Raw genomic sequence first — 12,320 nt, 5'->3', positions numbered from 1 at the left:
AGTTAAAGATGAAATACTAGAAGAACTTCCACAAAGGCAAGGAAGACACCTGCTTGCTACTATCAATTTTAAGAGTATTCGGGGAGAAGGGTATAGCTTAAATGGTAGAAAGCATGCTTAGCACGCACGCTTAACACGCACAGGTCCTGGGTTCAATTTCCAGTACTTCCATTAAAAAAATAATAATAAATAAATAAATAGACCTAAGGGTCTCCCCCTCCAAAAATTTTTTTAAATTAAAAAAAATTTCAAAGATTATTCATTGCATATGCTTGGAAATACCAGTCATTGAAATTATATGTGAACACTAATTTATACATATAATGCCTAAATCTAGTGAGTAGTGGAGGTTGAGGGGTAGAAGGTGTTCCAAAAAATATCATGGGTAAAGAGTGAAGACCTTGAAACTGGGAGGGTTAATTAATATACAAGAAACTGGAAAAAAAAAAGGCCAGTTGCTTTGCAGCATTATTGTTAGGCAGTTTACAAACAAATAAAAGGCTCTCAACCAATATTTGTTGACTTTTTGATGGAGACTTCATTTCCTTATATATTCTTTATTATCAAGCTTAAAAACAGGAAAAGGTTTTTTCTTACAATTTACTCCTGGTAGGGAGCCAGAGTTTAATTCTGTGCACTTAAGGAAAATGACTGATTTATTTTTCTACAAATTCAGACTAACTAAGAGGAAAACAATGTGAACGCTTACTTACTAGGACTACTGTGGCCATTTGAGGAAAAAGATGAAACAGCAAAGGCACTTGGGGGAAAAAATGTCACTTCTACTGCAGTTTCTCCTTTAATCCGCCATCTTTCTGTTCTATTCTTGAAAACGGGAATAACATGCACAAAACGCAAGGTGGCGCTGCTGGCTAAAAAGAGAAAAAAATAATCGCATAAAGGATGTTGCAGATTCCAGTGTTAAGAGCAAAACTGGCCAGACCAGTAAAGTAGAAGAAAGGAAACCACTGTAATAGGAGTTGGGGGAAAGTGGGGATCCCTCCCCACAAGCATTGCTATTGTCCAGCTCATTTCTAAGGATTCCACTGATGTCACTTCTGAGAGTCGCTTGAGGCTGAAAGTGTTTTTGAAAGACTGGTTAAATGAAGAATGGAGGCCAGAGTGGTGCGTGCTGTGCAGAAAAGGCAAGTCCTATTTCTTTGTGTATTTCTGGGAGTGTCTTGGGCTGGTGCGGAACAGCTTCGGTATTTTGTGGAAGAGGAAACAGAGAGAGGCACCTTTCTGGCCAACCTAGCAAATGACCTGGGGTTGGGGGTGGGGGAACTGTCAGCGAGGGGACCCAGAATTGTTTCAGATCAGAACATGCGATTTTTACTACTTGACCCGCTTACTGGTCATTTACGTCTAAATGAGAAATTAGACCGAGAGGAACTGTGCGGTCCCACAGAGCCGTGTGTGCTGCCTTTCCAGTTGTTACTGGAAAAGCCTCTTCAGATTTTCCGTGCTGAGTTATGGGTCAGAGACATCAACGATCATTCTCCAGTATTTCTAGATAGAGAGATTACCTTGAAAATATTAGAAAGTACCACTACAGGGGCAGCATTTCTCCTAGAAAGTGCACAGGACTCAGATGTTGGAACTAACAACCTGAGAAACTACACCATCAGCCCCAATGCCTATTTCCATATTACTGTCCATGATAGTGGGGAGGGGATTATCTATCCTGAATTGGTTCTGGATAGGGTGCTGGATCGTGAAGAGGTGCCTGAGCTCACTTTAACCCTCACAGCCTTGGATGGTGGCTCTCCGGCCAGATCCGGGACTGCCTTGGTACGCATTCTGGTTTTGGACATAAATGACAACATCCCTGAATTTGTACAGTCTCTCTACAAAGTGCAGGTGCCAGAGAATAGCCCTGTTGGCTCCCTGGTTGTCACCGTATCAGCTAGAGATTTAGATACTGGAAGTAATGGGGAAATAGTTTATGCATTTTTTTATGCTACTGAAAGAATTCTCAAAACGTTTCGAATCAATCCAACATCCGGCAATCTTCATCTTAAAGCTGCACTGAACTATGAGGAAATGCAAACTTATACATTAACTATTCAGGCCAAAGATGGCGGAGGGCTTTCTGGAAAATGTACTGTAATGGTTCAGGTAACAGATATAAATGATAACCCACCAGAACTGCTCATGTCATCATTTACTAGCCCAATTAAAGAAAACTCACCCGAGACGGTCGTAGCTGTTTTCAGGATTCGAGACAGAGATTCAGGGAACAATGCAAAGACAGTGTGCTCCATCCCAGATGACCTCCCCTTCGTTCTGAAGCCATCTGTAGAGAATTACTACACCCTGGTAACCGAAAGCCCGCTGGACAGAGAAAAAAGAGTCGAGTACAACATCACCATCACTGTCACAGATATGGGGACTCCCAGACTGAAAACCCAGCACAACATAACGGTGCTGGTGTCCGACGTCAACGACAACGCCCCCGCCTTCACCCAGGCCTCCTACACCCTGCGGGTCCGCGAGAACAACAGCCCCGCGCTGCACATCGGCACCGTCAGCGCCACAGACACAGACGCAGGCGCCAACGCCCAGGTCACCTACTCGCTGCTGCCGCCCGCCGACCCGCACGTGCCCCTGGCCTCCCTCGTGTCCATCAACGCCGACAACGGCCACCTGTTCGCCCTGCGGTCCCTGGACTACGAGGCCCTGCGCGCCTTCGAGTTCCGCGTGGGCGCCGCCGACCGCGGCTCGCCGCCGCTGAGCAGCCAGGCGCTGGTGCGCGTGCTCGTGGAGGACGACAACGACAACGCGCCCTTCGTGCTGTACCCGCTGCAGAACACCTCGGCGCCCTGCACCGAGCTGCTGCCCAGGGCGGCCGAGCCGGGCTACCTGGTGACCAAGGTGGTGGCGGTGGACGGCGACGCGGGCCAGAACGCCTGGCTGTCGTACCAGCTGCTCAAGGCCACGGAGCCCGGGCTGTTCGGCGTGTGGGCGCACAACGGCGAGGTGCGCACGGCCAGGCCGCTGAGCGAGCGCGACGCGGCCAGGCACAGGCTGCTGGTGCTGGTCAAGGACAACGGCCAGCCGCCGCTGTCGGCCAGCGTCACGCTGCACGTGCTGCTGGTGGACGGCTTCTCGCAGCCCCACCTGCCGCCCCCGGAAGCGGAAGCGGAGGCGGCGGCCGCGGCGCCGGCCGACGCGCTCACCGTCTACCTGGTGGTGGCCTTGGCGTCCGTGTCGTCGCTCTTCCTCTTCTCGGTGCTGGTGTTCGTGGCGGTGCGGCTGTGCGGGCGGGGCGGGGCGGCGCGGGCGGGTCGCTGCTCGGTGCCCGAGGGCCCCTTCCCGGGCCACCTGGTGGACGTCAGCGGCACCGGGACCCTGTCCCACAGCTACCAGTACCAGGTGTGTCTGACGGGAGATTCAGGGACAAGCGAGTTCAAGTTCCTGAAGCCGATTATCCCCAATCTTGCATCCCAGAGCATAGGCAGGGAAGTAGAAGAATATCCCTCATATCGGAATGATTCGAGTTTCTGATAAAGCATGGGGTATAAAATGCCGGTATTATGCCTGTTATAATCCTATTAAGAAATTTATCTTGATTTACCTGTAGAGGAGTGCTTTCTCACTAGTTGAAGTATTTTTAAAGTCATAGAATAAATTTTTTTACACTTTTCATGATCCAGTTTTAGACCTAAGAACACTCCACAAAGCATGGAATGTGTATTGTCCTCTATCTCAGTTATGCTTTGTATGCAATCTATTACATGACAAATCTTGTTTGAGACATTTTAAATTGGAATTCACTGTCTTCCAACATTATTGCTACTTTTATTTTCTGAGTTGATTAGAGTGCTGTACAATCATACCTAACCTAAATGTGTTTTTTAAAAAAACTTACTGTGCATCATACACTATTTTAACACTTTAAATTCTAGAGGTAAACCTGTAAGGGGAAGTATTTTAGAAACGGGCAAGTAGGTGTCCACAGAGGTTCAGTGAGTTCATTAAGGTCACCAACTAATAAATAGCAGATCTGAGCATCTGTCCTAAATCCTCTGATTCTGGGGCCTGGCTATAATGCTATACTGTTTTCTCTGATTAGATTATCATCTGGCATGTTTCTCCCTAATTAAGGAGAAATTTTTTTCTCATATTCATATTCCTGTTCAGTTTTCTCTATATTTGGAAAGAATAAGATATGTACTTGTCTGTGGCTTTATTTTTGTATAAACTAGTAATCCAGTTTTTCTGGATCAATTATTCAACTATTATTTTTAAACCTCTGATCTACCCAAATCTCACGTGGAAAAAAAAAACGATCAATCTGTGTTTTCTCCTTATTATCTGAACATATGACCTTCATTTCATAGAAAAGATTAATGACCATGAATAGAAATATTACATAACTTTAATTGCTTTATTTACTAGTTTCCTCTCATTGCTGTCATTTTCCTGCAGTTGTCCCGGTCTACTCTTTTTAACATGTTTTTTCCTCTTTAATTTGAAAGTATATTTTTTAAAGTTTCTATTCAATATACTCCAGTGCTGGATTGAAAAAGTGTAAGAAAAAGAATAATTTAAATATATAATATTAAATAGAAACTAATTATCACTGAATTACTTAGAGATTCTGGAGACTTAAGGGAAAGCCTTGTCTGTTATAAAATTTGTAACTGCTTTTTCTTCAACAATTTTCCAGATAATTGATGCAGAGTTGTATTCCGAATATACCAAAAAGCTAGTGCTGATAATTCATAATAGTAATATTACTGTGCATTACTAATGATATATAGTCTAAGGACCAAAAAAGAGACTCTCACATCAGTAGAACCTTAAGTTGTTTACACAGTATCAGAATAAAATTACTCAGTTTTTTCAGCAAATCAATGGCATGGAAAAGGGGAGGAGGGAATTTTACACAATGAGAGAAATTAATAGACATACCAACCAAATGTAAAGGATGGTGGATTGTGTTTGATTGATTCAAACAGCCACAACAACTTTGAAACAATTGGAGAAATCTGAATATAGGTGGATATTAAATAATATTAACCAAATTTCTTAGCTTGGTAAGGACATTGTAGTGGGTTTTTTTTAAGATGTTAAAAGCTAGAGATGTATAATGTAGTATTTATGGGTGAATACTCAGTTTTTCTGGGATGTGAAAATGTTGGGTACATAGGGTAAACAATTATGGAAAATGCTGATAATTGTTCTAGTTAGTTATGAGTACCTGAGTGTTCATCCTACTATTTTCCTTCATTATGGGGTTTGAAATTTTTCAAAATAAAAGGTTTTTTTTGAATTTACCTTGAAAAAAGAGAAGTGGAGTTAACAAAACTATGACAGCCTTCTGAGATACAGAATCACTGCTAGCATCACAGATTATACTTGTATTAGACAAACTCTCCAGCCTTTCCTGTCTAATCATTTGATATGAAAACTTCTGAGATAACCCTGCTTATGCATTCTTCTACCACAAGAATCCTAAGGGTGTTTTTTAGTCATGGCAATGAACTAATGTAAACTCATGGCATCAAATTACATGCCAGGTGTCTGTGTGTGTATAAGGTTAATCTTTTTCTGCCTCAATTTCTTTATCTGTCAAGTGGGGAACTCACAGCAGCCCTATGTGGTAAGCACCATTAATATCTCTACCTTACAGATATGCAAACTGAGGCAGAGTTTAAATTATTTGTCCAAGGTACATAGCTACTAATTATTCCCATAGTTCCTGGCAATGAAAGTACATGATTCTGAAAGTTTGCTATGTTACTCAAATTATGCATATATATATTTTAAATTTCTGCATATATTCTTTCTTCTCAACCAGAACGCTACATAAATATTTTCTTTTTACTACAAACTCAACTAGCATTATGTAAAGTAGTCTCTACTAATTTCAGTTCTCCTGTAAGGCCTTCAGACAGTTGTCTGAACCATAGGGTTTGGCGACAGTAAAAAGTGTTGTAACCTTACATAGCTGAGTGGTCCATACTGGCAAGAGTTGGGAATGCTGCATCCATTTTCATCCCAGAAAATGTGCGATCCTCTGAGGACGCGTGGTGGCGCTGCAGGATAAGAAGGTATAAACCAGAACCGCAGCTGCGGCTCTATTTACAGGCAAAACTCCCCAGCAGAACCAGGAAGCCCAAGGAAACCTTGGATGCCACAGGAGAAATGAGTCCTTTGTAAAGGACTACTCACCAGAATATTTCTGAGGTATCTTGTGGAAGAACCAGCCTCTGATACTGAGGGCTTTACAGCTCAGCGGAACTATCCTCGCCTGAAGCTACACCGAGTAACAACAATGGAGTCCAGCAGGAAGCTCATTTGCAGACAAAGGCAAGTCCTTTTTTTCTTTCTTTTCTTGGGCTTGGCTCAGGCGGGCTCTGAACCTAGGCGCTATTCTGTGGTGGAGGAAACTGAGGGGAGCTCTTTAGTAACCAATTTAGCAAAGGACCTGGGTCTGGGGCATGGGGAACTCTCCAGGAGGGGAGCTAGAGTCATTTTCAAAGGAAATAAACTGCATTTACAGCTCGATCAGGAGACTGGGGATTTACTGCTAAATGAGAAACTGGACCGGGAGGAACTGTGTGGTCACACAGAGCCCTGTGTGCTGCGTTTCCAGGTGTTGCTAGAGAATCCCTTAGAGTTTTTTCAAGCTGAGTTACAAGTAATAGACATAAATGACCATGCCCCAGTGTTCATAGACAGAGATATGTTGCTAAAAATACCAGAGAGCACTTCTCCTGGAACTATCTTTCCTCTGAAGAACGCTCAGGATGTGGATGTAGGCCGAAATAATATTGAAAACTATATAATCAGTCCTAACTCCTATTTTCGGGTCATCACCCGAAAACGCAGTGATGGCAAGAAATATCCCGAACTTGTGCTGGACAAAGTGCTAGATCGTGAAGAGGAACCTGATCTCAGGTTAACCCTCACTGCTCAGGATGGCGGCTCTCCACCCAGGTCTGGCACCGCTCAGATTTACATCGAAGTCGTGGATATCAACGATAACGCCCCTGAATTTGAGCAGCCTTTCTATAGGGTGCAGATCCCTGAGGACAGTCCAGTAGGCTTCCTGATTGCCAACGTCTCTGCTACGGATGTAGACATGGGAGTCAATGGAGAGATTTCCTATTCACTTTTCCAGGCTTCAGAAGAGATTAGCAAAACCTTTGAAATCAGCCCCATGACAGGAGAAATTCGACTGAAAAAACAACTTGATTTTGAAACAACTCAGTCCTATGAGGTCAATATCGAGGCCAGAGATACTGGAAGTCTTTCTGGAAAATGTACTGTTCTGATTCAAGTCATGGATGTGAACGACAATGCCCCTGAAGTCACCATGTCTGCACTTACCAGACAGATCCCTGAAAACCGGCCCGAGACGGTGGTTGCAGTTTTCAGTGTTTCAGATCTTGATTCGGAAGAGAATGGGAAAATACGTTGCTCCATTCAGGACGATCTACCTTTTTTCTTGAAATCCTCCACGGAGAACTTTTACACCCTCGTAACCGAGAGACCGCTAGACAGAGAGACCAGAGGGGAATACAATGTCACCATCACCGTGACAGACTTGGGGACACCCAGGTTGAAAACTCAGCACAACATAACGGTGCTGGTGTCCGACGTCAACGACAACGCCCCCGCCTTCACCCAGGCCTCCTACACCCTGCGGGTCCGCGAGAACAACAGCCCCGCGCTGCACATCGGCACCGTCAGCGCCACAGACACAGACGCAGGCGCCAACGCCCAGGTCACCTACTCGCTGCTGCCGCCCGCCGACCCGCACGTGCCCCTGGCCTCCCTCGTGTCCATCAACGCCGACAACGGCCACCTGTTCGCCCTGCGGTCCCTGGACTACGAGGCCCTGCGCGCCTTCGAGTTCCGCGTGGGCGCCGCCGACCGCGGCTCGCCGCCGCTGAGCAGCCAGGCGCTGGTGCGCGTGCTCGTGGAGGACGACAACGACAACGCGCCCTTCGTGCTGTACCCGCTGCAGAACACCTCGGCGCCCTGCACCGAGCTGCTGCCCAGGGCGGCCGAGCCGGGCTACCTGGTGACCAAGGTGGTGGCGGTGGACGGCGACGCGGGCCAGAACGCCTGGCTGTCGTACCAGCTGCTCAAGGCCACGGAGCCCGGGCTGTTCGGCGTGTGGGCGCACAACGGCGAGGTGCGCACGGCCAGGCCGCTGAGCGAGCGCGACGCGGCCAGGCACAGGCTGCTGGTGCTGGTCAAGGACAACGGCCAGCCGCCGCTGTCGGCCAGCGTCACGCTGCACGTGCTGCTGGTGGACGGCTTCTCGCAGCCCCACCTGCCGCCCCCGGAAGCGGAAGCGGAGGCGGCGGCCGCGGCGCCGGCCGACGCGCTCACCGTCTACCTGGTGGTGGCCTTGGCGTCCGTGTCGTCGCTCTTCCTCTTCTCGGTGCTGGTGTTCGTGGCGGTGCGGCTGTGCGGGCGGGGCGGGGCGGCGCGGGCGGGTCGCTGCTCGGTGCCCGAGGGCCCCTTCCCGGGCCACCTGGTGGACGTCAGCGGCACCGGGACCCTGTCCCACAGCTACCAGTATGAGGTGTGTCTGACGGGAGATTCTGGGACCAGTGAGTTCAAGTTTCTGAAGCCGACTGTGCCCAGTTTTCAAGGCCATTCCCCAGGGCCAGAAATAGAACAAATCCCTAACTTTAGTAAAGACTTTGCTTTCAGTATTAAGTGACAATAATTGTTTTTCATATTCCAAATGTTTTAAATTGATAATAGTTCAAGGTGATAGTTCTTTCTGTCAACCTGTCATGAATTTTTTAATTATACTAAACTTGCTTGCAAAATCTGTTTTAAAGAATGGTATCTTATCTTTTCTTCATTACTATAAAAAGCTTAATGGTCATAAATCTTGCCTCTCAAGACACTGATGAAGTGAATAGTTGTACAAGTCCTTGTTCTGGCATAGCTTAGAAATGTATTGGGGGGAAAAGTGGGAAATTAATTAATTCTATATAATTAGTTCTATTTCCTTCAGTTTTTCTTACTAGTTTTAAAACCATGAAGCATATAAGGCAGTACTGTGCTAACACACTGAGTCATGCCTAATTGGTAAGGAGAGAGAACTGATAGAGTGATAATTTGGCTTTTGATTTATTATGCTCTCATAGCACTTTGATCTTACTTTCTCTTAAAATGTTATACTAATTGTGCTTCCTTTCACTAATATGCCAAGTTTAGTTTTAATATAATTATTTTAATTGCTTTCCATTTAGTTTCATTGATGTTAAATGGTGGGGGGTGATGCTACACTGTTCATCTAGTGAGATAAAAGGGCATAGTAGGAAATTTGCATTTCCCACTTGAGAAACATTGGTCATCTGTGACAGAAATGCAGTAGCCACCCAGTCTCCATTCATCTTTTCTTCTTTAGTGACAGACCCCAAATTTCATTTAGAGAATTTGTGTACTTAGTCAAAAGAAGACATTTTCCCAGCCTCCTTGGCAGCTAGAACAGGGGCATTTGACTGGGTTATTGGCAATGAGAAATATATATAAATGTTGAAGACTTCCAAGAAGGCTGTTAAAAACGAGATGACTCATCTAGGAAGGGGGTCCCTTTTTGTCCTTCTCTAACTGCCCTTGCTGCTTGGAATGTGTGAGTCATGGTTGGAACACAGTCAGTCATACTGAGCCATAAAGCAACACTAAGGACAGAAGTAATGGACCAAGACAGACAGTATAGAATAAACTTCAAAGAGATAAGGATCCCTGATAATCACGAAGTCATCGTGTCATCCCTGGATTGCCTTCTGCTGAACTTTTTTACATGAGAAATAAAGGAACTTCTATCTCATTTAAGCCACCATCATTTTAGTTTTGTGCTACCTCCAGTGGAATCCAATCCTAATGATTTCACAGTAAGATTTTTTGTTATTATATAATACAGTAAAATGCACAAATCTCAAGTGTATAGTTCAATCTAACTAATCTTTGTTAAGTTTTTATTACTTGATTTCTAGTTTAGTTAAAAGTAGAGTAGAGTGCTTTACATTCATTACTTTTCCAATCCTCTGCCAAACCTGAAGGAAGCATACTATCTCCTCTTTTACATATGATAAAACAGCAGCTTCGAGAAGCTAAATAACTTGCTCACAATTCTGAAGTAATAAAAGGAAAATCTGAAATATATTCTAAGTCCACTTGAATTGAGTGCCCCACTTCTTAACCCATACGGTAGGCATTAATTGATAGCATTTTCTTCCTAACTAAGGAAGTGAAATCCACCTACTCCACGAATTGAACTCCTGTGTAGAAATGTAACTTTTAGTCTATAGCTTGCATTTGTTTCTATATCAAGGACCACACTGCTCTGGACCAATAAACCCAACGTTCTTACAGAAGTACTGACTCAAGTAAGCTGGGTCAGACACCACAATCGACCTTCATTATGATCAGATAGCCTGATTATCTTCCTGTACCTTCACAACATATCACATTCATTGTTGCAGAAATGAATGTCCTGAATAGGGAGTAGAATTACCCTATGGTTGTATTTCTCCCCCAACCCCATTTTTATTTAAAAATCATAGGGTTGTGCTTCTATATAAAGTTTGTGTATCTAGCAATATAAAATACTGGCATATTTTAAAAAAAACAAAAACGAAGTGGAAATTTAGAACCCTTTTGATTCAATGGTCTTATGATTTTAAAAAGAAAACAATGCAAGACTCAGAATTTTGGAGTGGTTTGTGTGCCTCTCTTCATTTTAATTTTGGACTGGCTGCCTGTATGTTGATGACGATGTAGCTGTGCTGTTTGTGCCGCTGCTGCTGCCATGGCCATTTGATGCTGCAAGAATTGCAGTTGTTGGATCTGTTGCTTCTGCTGTTGAAAGGCACTATATGGTTGTATTTCTTGAGCTTCTTGTACTATTCCTTTTTCTGTCAACCCTAATATACATTTCTCTATATTTTGAAAGTTTAAACTTGTTTTATTGTATACATTTTGTAAGTCCCTTATTCACATTAAATATACTCTTTGAAATCAGTTGCTATTCTAGTAGTAATTCTAAATGAAATAACTAATTTCAGAAAAGTATAGGCAATGATGTGGAGGAATTTTTATCACTAAATAGAGATTCTGGAAATTTAATAGAACTAAAACTGGTAGGCTACAGTTATCTTCTATTAAAAGTAACCACATATCTTTGGCAATTCCTCTTTAAAATTATGCTGAAAAAAGATTTAGAGGGTCATATATTACTTTAGTTCTGACAGGATGGCTCACAAGAGCTGAATCAGGCATTCTTTATCATTTGCTATGATTATGTTATTCTTGTAGAGTGTCTTTAGCATTTGCTATGATTATGTTATTCTTGTAGAGTGATAAATTTTTGTGGAGTCAGATTCTGGGTGCATAAAAATTCATGCGTATGTTATATATTAGTTTTCACTGCTACTATTAAAAATTATCACAAAAGAAGAAAATTACCACAAATGAAGTTGCTTAAAGCAATAAAAATGTACTACTATATAATTCTCTAGGTCTAATGTCTGATATAGGTCCAACTGGACTAAATTCAGGATGTCCGCAAGAGTGAATTCCCTCTTGGTGGCTCTAGAGGAGAATCCATTTCTCTGTCTTTTCCAGCTTCTAGATGCTGCCTGTGTTATTTGACTCAAGGCCCCTTTTACCCATCTTAAAAGCTGGTAACATTGTGTCTCTTAGTCCAGTTCTTCCATAATCACATCTCCTGATCATAGCCAGGAAAGGTTCTGTCCCACGCAGATAATCTAGAATAATCTTCTCTTCACGAAGTCCTCAATTTAATTACATCTATGAATTCTCTTTTGCAGTGTGAGATAACATATTTACAGACTGTGGGGATTAGTGCATGGATAGCTTCAAATGGGTGACCATTATTCTGCCTTTCACAGGTTAGATGCTTGGAGGAAAATTATTCAGTCTAGCAGTACCACATATGGCCAAAGAAAAGCATATAAAGACCTTTATAACAGGAGTTCAGACTTCAATGCCTAGATACTTTAACCCTAGACAAGGTGTTTAACAAAATTCTAAAGATTGTTAACAAAAACACTGAATTTATAAAGATATCATTAATCTTTACCACAATCCAATTTAAATTATAAAAATAAAAAACCTGAACAGAAGAATTCAAATACAATAAGCAACTTGTTCTAAATAACTCTTAAAACTCAGTTACAAAAAGACAAGTAACCCAACATAAAAATGGGCAAAATCTGAATAGACATTTCTCTGAGGAAGATACACAAATGACCAATAAGCACATGAAAAGATGTTCAACATCATTAGCCATCAGAGAAATACAGATCAAAATCACA

At 43.3% G+C, this 12,320-nt stretch overlaps 2 protein-coding genes across 2 annotated transcripts; both read left to right on the top strand.

Moving 5' to 3' along the window:
* The first annotated feature begins 904 nt into the window (after nt 1–904).
* PCDHB7 (protocadherin beta 7) lies at nt 905–4,770 on the top strand. Its single transcript, XM_072956406.1, has one exon. The coding sequence runs from the start codon at nt 1,111–1,113 to the stop codon at nt 3,505–3,507; it is 2,397 nt and encodes a 798-aa protein (XP_072812507.1). The 5' UTR covers nt 905–1,110; the 3' UTR covers nt 3,508–4,770.
* A 1,324-nt stretch (nt 4,771–6,094) lies between these two features.
* PCDHB8 (protocadherin beta 8) lies at nt 6,095–11,004 on the top strand. The gene has a single exon (XM_072956353.1). It carries the CDS (start codon nt 6,284–6,286, stop codon nt 8,687–8,689), a length of 2,406 nt encoding a protein of 801 aa, XP_072812454.1. The 5' UTR covers nt 6,095–6,283; the 3' UTR covers nt 8,690–11,004.
* The last annotated feature ends 1,316 nt before the right edge of the window (nt 11,005–12,320 follow it).

Source organism: Vicugna pacos, chromosome 3, assembly GCF_048564905.1.
Source record: "Vicugna pacos chromosome 3, VicPac4, whole genome shotgun sequence".
Taxonomy (NCBI): domain Eukaryota; kingdom Metazoa; phylum Chordata; class Mammalia; order Artiodactyla; family Camelidae; genus Vicugna; species Vicugna pacos.
Note: the sequence above shows the minus strand (reverse complement) of the source record. Positions and strands in the feature narration are given on the sequence as shown.

Bases quoted from the DNA above. Each gene is read 5' to 3' on its own strand.
- PCDHB7 (XM_072956406.1), top strand. From the start codon at position 1,111: ATGGAGGCCAGAGTGGTGCGTGCTGTGCAGAAAAGGCAAGTCCTATTT.
- PCDHB8 (XM_072956353.1), top strand. From the start codon at position 6,284: ATGGAGTCCAGCAGGAAGCTCATTTGCAGACAAAGGCAAGTCCTTTTT.